The sequence below is a fragment of the Sinocyclocheilus rhinocerous genome, unplaced genomic scaffold, assembly GCF_001515625.1.
Source record: "Sinocyclocheilus rhinocerous isolate Xijiao unplaced genomic scaffold, SAMN03320098_v1.1 scaffold45, whole genome shotgun sequence".
In the NCBI taxonomy this organism is placed as follows: Eukaryota; Metazoa; Chordata; class Actinopteri; order Cypriniformes; family Cyprinidae; genus Sinocyclocheilus; species Sinocyclocheilus rhinocerous.
The window spans coordinates 1,107,129-1,121,699 of record NW_015632734.1 but is presented as its reverse complement, the minus strand read 5'-3'; the positions used below and the strand labels follow the sequence as shown (position 1 = coordinate 1,121,699).

Genomic DNA, 14,571 nt, shown 5'->3' with positions numbered 1-14,571 from the left:
AAACTATCCATTATGTATTTGTGTTCTGAAGAGCGTCAAATGTTCACTCAGTTTTTGTCAAGTGCTGAGTTCTGCCAGCTCGTGAATCCTCTCATTATAACAACGTGTAGATACGATGTAAATATAAGATTCATTGTGCAGTGCAGACAGCTTCATTGATTAACGGAACGTTGTGAGGTCGTGATGAACTGAAGTGAAGGACAGCTTTTAGTGATTATAGAGGGAGCGCTCTTTGCGCACTTTCTAGGCTGCATAATCCTGTCCGACCTTCTCAAAACAGATTAACAGATTAACCTTAGAGAAGAAAGTATTCGTGTCATGATTTCATTTGTCTTGATGTTTCAAAATGACTCGCTTGGTTGCTTTTCCTATGCGCACTGACGCAAACTGCTGTGCACTCAAATACAAATGCACACATGCAATGACTGGAGATTTTCACTTAATAATAGATTACATTTTCGAATTGTTTCACAGCAAACCCTACCGTACGCCTTAAGAACACTTGGAATACGGAACGAGTTGCATGGGATAATTTTGACATTTGAATCCTTTTTGTAAAAAGATTGAAGAAGCTTACAATTAATTAAATGGACAAGTGCAAGCATTTTTTTAAATAATGTCTTCTTTTGTGATCCGAAAAAAATAAGGTAGCCTAATAATTATTTACTTAAGTTGTGAAGGGGTAAATAAACAATAAACTATGAGAGAGAGCGAGCAGAATAAGGGTTAGGCGTGAAAGAGCACATATTTATTATGTTAGGGGCCCATACCTTAAATTTGCTTAGGGCCCCCAAATCACTAAGTCCATCGTAATGATATCGTATGACTGAGAGTATGTCACTATGTCAATCTGCACAAGCGCAAACAAGTGAAGTGATGATGAAAAGTCTCAATGCTCTTGGACTGTTATATCAGAACTCTTAGAATACTGCTTGGCCCATTAAATTTGAGAACCAGAACTAACAATTGCATAACAAAGGTTTTTAGAATTTTCTGAATAAAATGTCAGGGATCTTCCTCAGGGATCAGTTCTTGGACCCTTCCTCTTCTCCATATACACTACATCACTGGGTCCCATCATACAGGCACATGGCTTCTCCTACCATTGCTATGCTGATGACACACAGCTCTATCTCTCATTTCAACCAGATGATCCAACAGTAGCTGCACGGATCTCAGGCTGCCTGGCGGACATCTCGGCATGGATGAAAGAACATCACCTACAGCTCAATCTGGCAAAGACCGAGCTTCTTGTTTTCCCTGCCACTCCATCTCTACAGCACAATTTCACCATCCAGCTAGGTTCTTCTACAGTTACCCCATAAACTTCGGTCAGAAATATTGGTGTAATCTTTGATGACCAGTTGACCTACAAAAGACCCCATTGCAAAGACTGCTCGATCTTGTAGGTTTGCATTGCACAACATCAGGCCTTTTCTAACGGAGCATGCTGCACAACTTCTTGTCCAGGCCACGAAAAATCCAGCTAAATTTTTGTTTTCCATTTCTTAAACAAAACGAAAATCAAACCGTTTCTCATTTCTCTTTATTTTCTAGTAGACAGTAGAAAGTAGAAAATCAAATGACCAAAAGATACACTGACCGATGACGCATGGTAATCTTTGAATTTCAATACAAAATAGAGCAATAGCAGACGCACGACTGGTCTTCAACGAGCCCAAAAGAGCCCACGTTACACCTCTCTTTAGCTCCCTGCACTGGCTGCCGGTTGCGGCTCGCATCAAGTTCAAGACATTGATGCTTGCATATAGAACAGCCACAGGCCTACCTGCCTACCTCAACTCACTATTACGAATCTACATCACCTCCAGAAGTCTGAGATCCGCTAGTGAGCGACGCCTCATGGTACCATCACAGAGAGGCACAAAATCACTTTCCAGAACATTCTCGTTCACTGTTCCTGGCTGGTGGAACGATCTTCCCCCCCCAATCCGGAATGCTGATTCCCTGACAATCTTCAAGCGACAGCTGAAAACTCATCTCTTTCAACACTATATGATTTCATCTTAAAAAAAAAAATTGTCTTTCTCTTTATTTATTCCTTCCCTTTCTAGCTTGTACTTGTTTGGAACAGTGCCTGAAACTTAGTATTACGAGCACTTCCTGTGTCTGTTTGCCTCTTTAAGATGAATCGCTTTATGTATTCCCCAATTGTAAGTCGCTTTGGATAAAAGCGTCTGCAAAATGACTAAATGTAAATGTAAAACTGTAAAGAGCATCAGACTGAAGTTACTGCAAAGTGAGCATTTTGTTCTCAAAAATGACTTTTCTATATATGTGCACCAGTTAGAATACCAAGTATTGTAGTTCTGCACGTAGGCCACTTTGACTTCGCATGGGGTTTCATTGACCATCTAATGGATTGTACATGGACCATCTGAAGGTCATTGTATAATCTGCAGTGATATTGCAAATGAAGCAGTATGTCTGTGTCTGGTCCATCCTTCTAGCTGGAGAGAGAGATGTGAAGCATGTTTAATGGTGAGCTGCTCTCTGTACAGCACAGCTGTGTTTATTTCTGCTAGTGTCAGGAAGTCATTGACTTCAGTGCGATCACTTGAGAAGCAGATAAGACCTTTTAACTATTTAGCAACTGTCTTACACTATTTAAGTGTGAAATAGGTCACGTTTTGGTGCATTCCACAAGCTGTCATTTTGGCAGACTGCCTTCAATATAAGCTGTTTTTAGTCTAACGAGGAAGGCTTAAGTTCTGAAACTTACAGGATGTTTTTTTTATAGCACAATGATCTCTTTTATATCTAAAGATCAAGGGAAGTTTGGTTTGTCAGGTCATGACCCCTTTAAAGTGCACTGACTAGTTGCCAGAGTGTTGATTGACAGGCTGTTCTGGGTGGATGTTAGGGTGTTGGTAGTGTTAATACCAGCGGTGGTTTTGGTTTGTTGTGTGGTTCTTGTGTATGTCAGTGGCAGTTCTGCTGTTAAAAGGAAATGAGTGGAAATGTGCCAGTATCTGTTTAAATCCATTTTAAATTTAAGAGACACGAGCAGCACTGCATGCCATGATTTTACTGCCTATGTAAAATATCCACGGTGATGCACATGAGTAATCAGGTCACAGCTGTCGCCTGTTCACTTATGAATAGCCCTTATTATGAAAGTCTTTCTGCCGCTGGTGGTCTACACAACATCAACTGCAACTTTATTTTATCTTTCCTAAAAATACATTCTGGGTTCAAACTGAGCATGCTGCGCAATATTCATGTGCTAATTTTTTGTTGCAAATAATACACTTTTTGAAATTGTATTTATTTATTTAACTTTACTTGTGTCACCCTAAGATAGTGAACACCTGCTGTTTTGTTACTTTCATATGGCTGCATTAAACTACAGAAGGGTACGTTTGAAGTATGTGTGTAAATATGTGCGTGTCATGTGATATCATGTCTTTTTCTTTGGAAATTGGAACAAAAACTGTTGAAGATGAGGTATGTGTCTTCAGAAGATGTGCTAATGTGACTCTTCCTCCACTCCATCCTTGTTGATTGGTTGTTACTGTATTCTTTATCTGTGTGCTCTCAGTCTTTTAGGGTAGAAAGAAAGAAGAGGAAATATGTCTGGCCCGCCACCACCGCCCCCTCCTGGCCCTCCTCCAACCTTTGCACTGGTATGACAGCATTGTTCACATCTTCATATTTTGATCATTAGCTTAACTTAGTACTTAAATGTATCAAAATATTTATACTGAACCTAAAACAGTTATTTTGATACTGATTATGTTATTAGTTCATTTGTATGAGCTACAATAGTATCTTACTTAAAAAAAATGTTCTGGTGAATCTACAGGATGTTCATTTGTTTTCAGGAAACAGTCCCAATTGTGCCTGAAGTTTTTTTATATCATTTCATTTGACAAGGCTACTGTTAAAGATACTGTATTTTGCCACCTAAAATTACTCTCTTTGAGTCTTTATTGATGTTGTCCAAATAACTAATAACTAGAAAATAGCTGAGTACACTTTTTATGCCAAGAAACCAAGTAACCAAAATCAAATACCAACTTTATTATGCAAGTTGAAATTCTGGTCATACTTTTTTTTCTAAGCACATTTGACCAATTCCAAGTGAATAGCCCTTATTATGAAAGTCTTTCTGCCGCTGGTGGTCTACACAACATCAACTGCAACTTTATTTTATCTTTCCTAAAAATACATTCTGGGTTCAAACTGAGCATGCTGCGCAATATTCATGTGCTAATTTTTTGTTGCAAATAATACACTTTTTGAAATTGTATTTATTTATTTAACTTTACTTGTGTCACCCTAAGATAGTGAACACCTGCTGTTTTGTTACTTTCATATGGCTGCATTAAACTACAGAAGGGTACGTTTGACGTATGTGTGTAAATATGTGCGTGTCATGTGATATCATGTCTTTTTCTTTGGAAATTGGAACAAAAACTGTTGAAGATGAGGTATGTGTCTTCAGAAGATGTGCTAATGTGACTCTTCCTCCACTCCATCCTTGTTGATTGGTTGTTACTGTATTCTTTATCTGTGTGCTCTCAGTCTTTTAGGGTAGAAAGAAAGAAGAGGAAATATGTCTGGCCCGCCACCACCGCCCCCTCCTGGCCCTCCTCCAACCTTTGCACTGGTATGACAGCATTGTTCACATCTTCATATTTTGATCATTAGCTTAACTTAGTACTTAAATGTATCAAAATATTTATACTGAACCTAAAACAGTTATTTTGATACTGATTATGTTATTAGTTCATTTGTATGAGCTACAATAGTATCTTACTTAAAAAAAATGTTCTGGTGAATCTACAGGATGTTCATTTGTTTTCAGGAAACAGTCCCAATTGTGCCTGAAGTTTTTTTATATCATTTCATTTGACAAGGCTACTGTTAAAGATACTGTATTTTGCCACCTAAAATTACTCTCTTTGAGTCTTTATTGATGTTGTCCAAATAACTAATAACTAGAAAATAGCTGAGTACACTTTTTATGCCAAGAAACCAAGTAACCAAAATCAAATACCAACTTTATTATGCAAGTTGAAATTCTGGTCATACTTTTTTTTCTAAGCACATTTGACCAATTCCAAGCCACATCAATCTTAATAACTACTATTAATTTTGTATTTAATAATTTATAAGTGATATATAATTGTTAACCAGGGCTGGAAGTGAAAAATGCTTAGGTGTGCATAATTATTAGAAATGCCTAAATCTTAAAAAAAAGAGAGATTTAAGTCAAATATTATGAAATGCCCATGAGAAATATTCAAAACTAATGCAATACAGAAACTGCAAAAATAAATCATGACCACTGGACAGCAAAATGCGAAATGTAGTTGGGACTACTATAGTATAGTATAGTATAGTATAGCATAGCATATAGCTTAACATAGCATTGCATAGCATAGCATAACATAGCATAGCATAGCATAGCATAGCATAATATAGTAGTCCTATTGTTATTTCACACCAGAATATGACCAGAATATCAGCTTGCATAATAATTATGGACACACTGTATTTAAATCATGTGCTCACAAATGCATACATGTAGCATGTGTAATTATGTAGTGTACACCATACTTCTGTTCAAAGTTCTTGGTATTCAAGGCTCAACAGCAATTTTGAGTTGATGGCAATGTGTGTGGTTTATGGAGCCTGTCTAATTTACAAAGACTATCACTAGGCAAACACAGAGAAGCCAAATCTGAGCAGATCTGAGCATCAAGGAAGAAACGCTTTACTGTCAGATATCAGCAAAGGAGCTCGACTGAAGAAAGCCGTCACCAATGATCGGAGTTCCCCAGTGCTGGACAGTGAGTTCACCTTGTTTTCTGCAATATATTTTGTAACATATTTTATGTGTGTGTGTGCATACATCCTTTATTTTTTAAAGAGTGTAGAGCCAAAGACATTTGTGACCTGTGCTGGCAAAATGAGTCACAATGACCACATTTTCAAAAACGAGTTATTTTTTATTTTACATTCACCACTAAAAGACCTTAAAAATGGTGTATGACTTGTTGGAATTGGACAAAAAATGACTGCGCTTCACCCGTTTGAAGTCGATAGAGTCTGCAAAGTCCATTTTGAGAAAAATCGAGTTAAATTTTCCTGAAGGTTCCGAAGCAAAATCACCTAGCAACATTACATCTTTTCCTCCAGTTCTTAATAATTACTATATTAGTCTAATAATAATAATATAGCTGTTTTTATTTTATCTTTGTTATTGTAAATAAGAACAGATGTAAAAAAAACAAAAACAGAATGAATATAAGAAAGAAACAAATAATGCGTTACCTTTTTATTTTACATCTAAACAAAAGCATTCAAGAAAAACAAATAATCAAATGTAAAAATCCCTTAGTGTGTTCAATACAAATAAATTGATTATTGTAACTACAAAAGCAGTTCAATCAAGAGCAGTGAGTGATTCCCTCTTTTCTTTTATTGTTAGATTAACATTAATGAACAGATCTAATATAATGTTACACATCAGATGTTTTTCCCCAACAGTTCCCCAAACGTTCACTTAAGACTTGTATGTTTGCGTGAATACTTAAATACTGTAATTTCTAAAAAAAAAAAGCAAAAAAAAAAGCAAAAATCTATTTATCGGGATCGTGCGCTGTCGGAAGCACCTTTATGCGCGCTCTTTGGATGACGAGCAGAGAAAAGGTACTCATCTCAGAAAATGTACAAATAAAGATAATTTTTGATGTTTAATTACTATTTGGAGCATTGGGATTACTAGACAAGGTCTTAATGAACTCATCTTTGTGAAAACCTCAAAGTTGACTAAAATCTAAATTTTTTCTCTTTTTTGCGTGTAGCTCAAAATTAGTCCGTGCGCATTCCGACTCATTTTGCCAGCACAGGTCACATTTGAAGAATTCATTTTTGTGATCAATAAAACTAATTAACTAACTAACTAACTAAATAAATAAAAATTAAATAAATATTACATAAGATAAATATTACAACAACAACAACAACAACAACAACTACAACTACCACTACTACTACAGCTGCTGCTAATAATTCTAATAATGCTATTTATAATTTAATCATATTATTTTTGCATTTTGAAAAAAATTGAAATCAAACAATAATAAAAACTTGCATACTTACAAAATACTTACATACTATTCTATACTTATTTCTTTAATAATAATTATAATTGTATTTATAATTAAATCATGTGTGCAATGGGGTAAAAAACTAACATCAAAATGTTTACATAATACATACTGTACTATACAATACTATACTATACAATACTATACTATACGATACGATGCTATACAATACGATACGATACGATGCTATGCTATGCTATGCTATGCTCTGCTATACTATACTATACGATACGATGCGATGCGATGCTATGCTATGCTATGCTCTGTTATGCGATACGATACGATGCGATGCGATGCGATGCGATGCTATGCTATGCTATGCTATGCTCTGCGATGCGATGCGATGCGATGCGATGCGATGCTATGCTATGCTATGCTCTGCGATGCGATACGATACGATACGATACGATGCTATGCTATGCTATGCTCTGCTATGCTATACGATACGATACGATACGATGCGATGCGATGCGATGCGATGCTATGCTATGCTATGCTATGCTATCCTATTCTATGCTATGCTATGCTATACTATACTATACTATACTATTCTATGCTATGCTATGCTATGCTATGTTATACTATACTATACTATACTATACTATTCTATTCTATTCTATTCTATGCTATGCTATGCTATACTATACTATACAGTATAATGCAATAATAATTCTAATCTTATTTATAATTTAATCATACTATACGATACTCTACTACACTTATATAATGTAATAATTATAATCTTCATTTTTCATTTTTCAATCTTTTTTTGCATTGTGACAAAAATTGAAATCAAAATGTTTACTATACTATACTATACTACAATTTTATGCATTGAGATAAAATTTTATATCAAAATGTTACTATACTATATTATACTATACCATACTATACTATACTATACTTGTAATGACAATTCTAATCCTATTTATTATTTAAATGAAATAAAAATGAGACTATACTATATACTGCACTATACTATATTATACTATATACTAATATACTATACATATATAGTAATCCTAATCATAATTGACTCATTATATTGTTTGAATTGTGACAAAAACTGAAATGTGCTATACTTAGAACTTTTCTTCATGTTCTTTGTTTTATGATGACACTAAAGCAGTAAGACCACCGATGCCTCCTACAACGGGGAGATTCCCAGCACCCAGCAGCCCAGCAGGAAGCAGACCCCCGCTCCCAACCGCCAGACGACCTTCTCCTGGGAGGGCCGGACCCCTACCGCCCTCGTTTCGCTCACCCCAGCACAGCTCTCCCAGCGGCCCACCGCTTCTACCTGGAGGCCAACCGTCAAGTTCCTCATCTTCTGTTCCACCCCCCAGCCAGCCGGGCAGACGTCCAAGCCTTCCTCCACCACCGAGAGAGTCCCAGTCTTCCTTCCCTCCACACCCAATGCCCGCAAGTGCCCGGCCGCCTTTACCCACAATCCCAAGCAGGCCCTCAGATGACTTCCCTCCCCCTCCACCACCCACTGGAGGAAGAAGAGTGTCATTTTCTCGAGATGGACCACTACCACCACCGCCGCCAGCAACTGAGAGTAAACCATTGAGTTCTCAGAGGCCTATGGGTAATCCGCCTCCATCCTTACCTCCAGCAAGAGGAGGGGCCCCACCCATCCCACCATCCCCACGGGACGACCCCTACACAAGAGGCCCTCCTAGAAACAGCCTTCCTCCTCCACCACCTCCTGGACGCTCCAGCCCACTGCCGCCACCACCCAACGAGAGGCCGTCTCCATCGGGAAGAAGATCATCCATACGGTCAGGTATGAGCAAGGTCGTTCCTGTTTTGCTGTTTATTTTTTACTGTCACGATATTAAGTACATTTTTTTTCCAAAGTCAAATTTATTTATTAAATGTATTTTTTTTTTCACAAATAATTTTTTTTTATAAAGCAGCTTTACAGAAAATGCTGTTAATGTGAATACTTACTATATATATCCAACGTCATATAAAGAACTGTGCAAAAATATGCAATATAAACAATCAAGTAGTTGAGACTTGCTATGTAGCATACTATGTATACTTTATATCCAACTCTGTGCAATAATATAGTTTACTTTTTGCAACATTATTTGAAATTCGACTAGTATGACTAACTAATATGATGTTAAACTTTAAATATTTGATGTTAATATTGTATTTATAAAACATACATTGCTGTTCAGAAGTTTGAGGTTGTTAAGATTTTTTTTTTTTAAGTTGCTCATGCTCATCAAGGGTGCAGTCTTCAGTTGCTTCATATTTTTGTGGAAAACATTATACCTTTTTTCAGGATTCAGAATAGAAAGTTCAAAAGAACAGCATTTATTTTAAACGGAAATCCTAAACATTATGCATATCTTTACTGTTGATTTTTATCAATTTAATGTGTCCTTACTGTATAAGATTATTTTCTTTAAAAAAATGTAATGACCCCAAAGTAGATATTAGTAGTAGTATGAATTGCATATGCTTTTAAAGTGTTAAAGTGTTAACATTTTCAGATAACTAAAATGCGCACTTGAAAATACCTTCAGACACACAGTTCAGATGACTGTTATGAGGTATATGAATGAGAGGAATTGTTTTATTTTGTGGACTCATCATTTTGTGACTGCTCCTCCCCTTCAGGTCCTCTACCACCTCCACCCACTGGAGGAGGAGGCAGAGGAGTGTCTCCCCCCGTGCCTCCTCCTAATCGTCCCGGTGGATCAGGCAGACCCCCTCTACCCTCAGACCCTCCCAGAGTGCCCAGCTTCCCTCCACCACCCCCCGACACCATCAATGGCTACCAGTGCCCTCCACCATCTGCTACAGGTAGGACTGCCACAGGAACCTTACACCTGCTGATGAGAGAGAGGCAACCTATAGGTCAACAATACAAAAGGCAGTGAGTTTAAAGCTGAAGAGTGGCATTTCTGCATTACTACCAGAGCTGCAAATAAAGTAGGTTTTCTGGGATAGCAGAAAGTATTTTAAAAGAAAATGAAAACATACTATTGGGCAGTTTAACAAGTTTTAGCTTAAAGGAATAATTAGCACAAAAATTACAATTCTGTCATAATTTACCCACTCTCAAGTTGTTCCAAGCTTGTGTGACTTTCTTTTTTCTGTGAAATGTAAAAAAAAAAAAAAAGGTGACAATTTCAAAAATGTTGGTAATCGAACCGTTTTGGTTCCCATTGAAATTCATTGTATGGACAAAAAATACAATGGAAGTCAATGGGCACTGAAACGGTTTGATTACCAGCAGAACATCTTCTTCTGTATTGCGCAGATGAAAGAAAGTCAGGGTTGCAATGATGTGAGGTTGAGTAAATGATGACAGAATTGTCATTTTGGGTGAACTATCCCTTTAATGTCTATGGACAGACACAGCATGATGTCGATATAAATATTGACTCAATATGGTAATGAAACTGCTATTGAAAAACTGAGTGCTAATGTAATTGTTATTGATTGACTCTGTTTGGCTGCACATATTCTCTTGTATTCTTTTCCTATAGATGAGTGGGGGATGAGGTTTTCCTTCCATCCTCTGTCTGAATTACCTCCACCAGAGCCGTACGTGTCCTTCTCCAAGTCTTACCCCAGCAAAGCTGGCGGCAAAGGTGAGCACTGCAGCATTTTGTGCAGAATTGTAATAAGAATTGTTTAAAAGTTATTCTTCAGTGTGTGTTGTGCAGTCCACCCTCAATGCATTTTTTTTTCTGCTTTTACATAAGACATGCATTTTTATGCAATATTTTAGTGTTTTAATGTTTAATAATCCGTTTGATCATTTCATATCTATTTGTATCTGTTTTCCAGGAATGAGAGACAGAGGAGCGCCACCCTTGCCACCAATTCCCAGATGAAATGCTTTGACATTATAATGTGAGCTGGATTTTCATCTGCTGAATGAGACTCAGGAACTCGTTTGTGAAAATATGAATGTTTTTAGCTTCTCAGTGACATTTTTTAAAATCACTTTTTCATGCATTTTAATCCTTTGGGGGTAATTTTATATCATGGTACAAATGTATGTCCAGATATGGCGATTAAAGTTCATTCTGTCATCATTTGAGAAAGTTTGTTTTAATCATTTATAGCATCATGTTATTCTGCACATTTCCCTAATTACAAAAATATCGAAATATTATATTTCGATTTATTAATGTCACAGACACATGTAGGTATATCATTTATGATATATTAAAGATGTTATAATCAAGGAAGTGTAGCTTAGTTGTTGTGAACTTCTGCCAAACCAAGCCACTGACATTGACCACACTGCCATCTCTTCAACCACACGTCTGTGTGTGACCTGGACAGTACTACTTTCTCAGTCTAGTAAAGATGCAATCTGATTGGCTGAAAGGGCACACATGTTTTATCAGGCCATTTGAAAAGCAAATACAATGAGCTTCCGAATTCAGCCCAGGACATTGTTTAGCAGCTTAAATGTATATTTTATGGTGAGTCTGCAGTCACTTGTTCCTACGCAAAAACTTCGACCAATAATTATTATTTTTTTTTTTAAATTGCAAATTGTACACAACAAGACAGGGAGCATCCAACAACATAAGGCACATCCACCATAAATAATATGAATAATCAACATTATACTCACAACAGTAATAGCAACAATGAGGGGGGGAAACACAAGGAGCAAGAAAGAATCAATAGAAGAAGTACATATACATACATATTGACCACCGCGACAAGACCACAGGAACCAGATGACTCCTCTGCACAATGTGACTTTGCTGCAGCCTGGAATTGAACTGCGGGTTTCGTCTGGCCAGAGGAGAACTGGCCCTCAATTGAGCCTGGTTTCTCCCAAGGTTTTTTCTCCATTCTGTCACCGATGGGAGTTTTGGTTCCTTGCCGCTGTCGCCTCTGGCTTGCTTAGTTGGGGACACTTCATTTCCAGCAATATTGTCGACTTGATTGCACAGATACTATTTAAACTGAACTGAGCTGGATGATGACATCACTGAATTCAATGATGAACTGCCTTTAACTGAAAAATGAGTGTTTACTATTGTCACTTTGCATTACTGACACACTATTTTCCTAATTAATGCTGTTCAGTTGCTTTGACACAATCTGTATTGTTAAAAGCGCTATATAAATAAAGGTGACTTAACTTGACTTGACATATAGACATCAAATAAAAATTAGTGCTGTCAAACAATTAATCGTGATTAATCGCATCCATAATAAACGTTTTTGTTTACATAATATATGTGTGTGTACTGTGTATATCTATTATGTATATATAAATACACAAACATGCATGTATATATTTAAGAAAAATATGTTTATATATTAAATATATATAATATAATATAAATTATATGAATATAGGGACAAACCCAGCAATTGGGTTGTTTTGACCCAGCGGTTGGGTTACTACCCAGAAGGTTGGGTTAAACATTTAACCCAACTGTTGGTTGAAAACAACCCAATCGCTGGGTTTGTCCATATTTTACCCAGCACTGGGTTGTATTTAACCCAGCATTTTTTTATAGTGTAGGAATATGGTACCATATTGAGTGAGGCTTTGCTAAGCACTCTTTAAGCCATTTTATTCTGAATGCACCGAGAAGAGATTCAAAGTCAATGGCTTTCAAACAGTTCGACCAATAATGCTAAATAAAAAATAAAAAAAATCAAATTAGCAGTACATTGTGACTCCTTCACGTAGAGAAATGCTGTCCTCTATCGGTCATCACGAGAACCTCTCTTGGTCGTATTTTGTAAGATGTCAAATGAATTAATACGATGAATTGTTCAGTTTTTCAGAATGAATACATTGTAATGTTGTAATGTTAATATTATTCCCCATATAATCGAGAGATTTCATAACTGTTTTTAATAAAAGAGTTGGAGCTCTCAAGTCTATTTTGGGCTTATGCAAAGCACCACGTGAAAGGTCCCTGCGCATGCGCAGAGTCTTGGCTGCTTTCTATTGGCGCTCTGCAGCTCGTGTGTTATGAGTGCTTCACTGCAGCGGTGTGTCTGTACTACTGCGATAACAGACACATGCTTCCAGCACTGAGCGAGCAGAGGCGAGCAGACCCGAGGCGGAAGAGCTGTCATGGAGCTGAGTTCATTGCTCAAAGTCATCTGGATGAGACAGCATGAGTGAAAGTGTGTTTCTCATACACTAGATCGGATTTACAGGAATCAGCTGATCCGGTGAGTCTGTCAACAACTCACTACTGTACATCTAAAGTAGACTCAGGTGTTGATCAGATCATTTGACCATGCGGAATTATAGCTGACTAGTAGACGACAAGAAAGAGCCACAAGTGGATATTTAGTACGATGGCAGGACCATAATATTATTAGTGATATCTTGGAGTAAATAACGTTACTTACGTAAATATAGTAATCATTCAGTACCATGGTACTGCCATCTGATGCCTTCACTGTATCATGCTACAGCGCTTTTTGAGTGCAGGGTCTGACTAAAAACATATTCCCATGTGTTTGTACTAATTTTACACAACGATTACAAAATTTGTCTAAAAAGGGTTTTATTTAAAGGTGCAATGTGTAATATTTACAACGATCTATTGACAGAAATGCAATATAATATACATAACTATGTTTTCAGATGTGTATAAGATCTTACTTAATTAACCGTTGTGTTTGTATTACCTTAGATTGAGCCTTCTCTAAAGGGAGGGGTGAGCGGGGGACTGAGCCGTTGGTTGCAATTCGCAACCTCACCGCTAGATGCACACTGCACCTTTAAATTTACACACTGCACCTTTAATGAAAAATTAGCCTATTATTAATAAGAGTTTTTTTTTTTTATATGTATTTTTTTACTCTTTATAAGCTCATTCTGGGGCCTGAAATGGAGGAATTTTGGTCAATACTGCTAATTAAACAATATTTTGCTTAATGTGTTTTTGTGCTGGCACCTTGGCTGGTTTAGGTCTGTCATGGATAAATAAAGATGACAATAAAACCACCAGTAGGTGGCAGCAAGTCCCTGTTTTAAAGGGGTGGTTCATTGCTATTTAACTTTTTTAACGTTAGTGTGTAATGTTGCTGTTTGAGCATAAACAATATCTGCAAAGTTACGAAGCTGAAAGTTCAATGCAAACGGAGATAACGTCTTTTAAAATTCTGGCAGTTTAAGGGGCCGTTCACTTGTTGCGCCTAAAAACGCGTGGAAAACGCTAGGCGCACCGCTTTCTGCTTTTTTCCCAAAGCGTTCGGGCGCTTGTGCTCCAGAGGCGTCTGCCGTTGCTAAGCAACCATGACCTCGCACTTCATGAAGACGCGAAAGTTTCAGCAAAGGATAAATGGATTTGCAGCACTAAAAATCACTTGCAGTAGCTCTGCTACTAAATTTATTTCAAAATGTCTATCCTGTACAGCTATGATCAGCTGTTCCTTCATCTTGGCTGAGCTTTCATTG

The 14,571-nt window shown here is 37.1% G+C and overlaps 2 protein-coding genes across 3 annotated transcripts in view; both read left to right on the top strand.

Moving 5' to 3' along the window:
* Window positions 1-4,531: 4,531 nt before the first annotated feature.
* Window positions 4,532-11,326, top strand: LOC107742975 (WAS/WASL-interacting protein family member 1-like). Its single transcript, XM_016556064.1, has 6 exons — window positions 4,532-4,633; window positions 5,690-5,851; window positions 8,229-8,931; window positions 9,780-9,965; window positions 10,655-10,759; window positions 10,959-11,326. Exons 1-6 carry the CDS (start codon window positions 4,580-4,582, stop codon window positions 11,003-11,005), a joined length of 1,257 nt encoding a protein of 418 aa, XP_016411550.1. The 5' UTR covers window positions 4,532-4,579; the 3' UTR covers window positions 11,006-11,326.
* Window positions 11,327-13,154: 1,828 nt separating this feature from the next.
* Window positions 13,155-14,571, top strand: part of gpr155a (G protein-coupled receptor 155a) — a 30,155-nt gene continuing 28,738 nt past the window's right edge. For both annotated transcript variants that reach the window (XM_016556045.1, XM_016556046.1), the window contains exon 1: window positions 13,155-13,334. The gene's annotated coding sequence lies outside the window, so the exon portion shown is untranslated. The remainder of the gene's footprint in view (window positions 13,335-14,571) is intronic.

Bases quoted from the DNA above. Each gene is read 5' to 3' on its own strand.
- LOC107742975 (XM_016556064.1), top strand. From the start codon at position 4,580: ATGTCTGGCCCGCCACCACCGCCCCCTCCTGGCCCTCCTCCAACCTTT. The intron at 4,634-5,689 runs GTATGACAGCAT...GACTATCACTAG, and splicing joins CTCCTCCAACCTTTGCACTG to GCAAACACAGAGAAGCCAAA. The intron at 10,760-10,958 runs GTGAGCACTGCA...TCTGTTTTCCAG, and splicing joins CAGCAAAGCTGGCGGCAAAG to GAATGAGAGACAGAGGAGCG.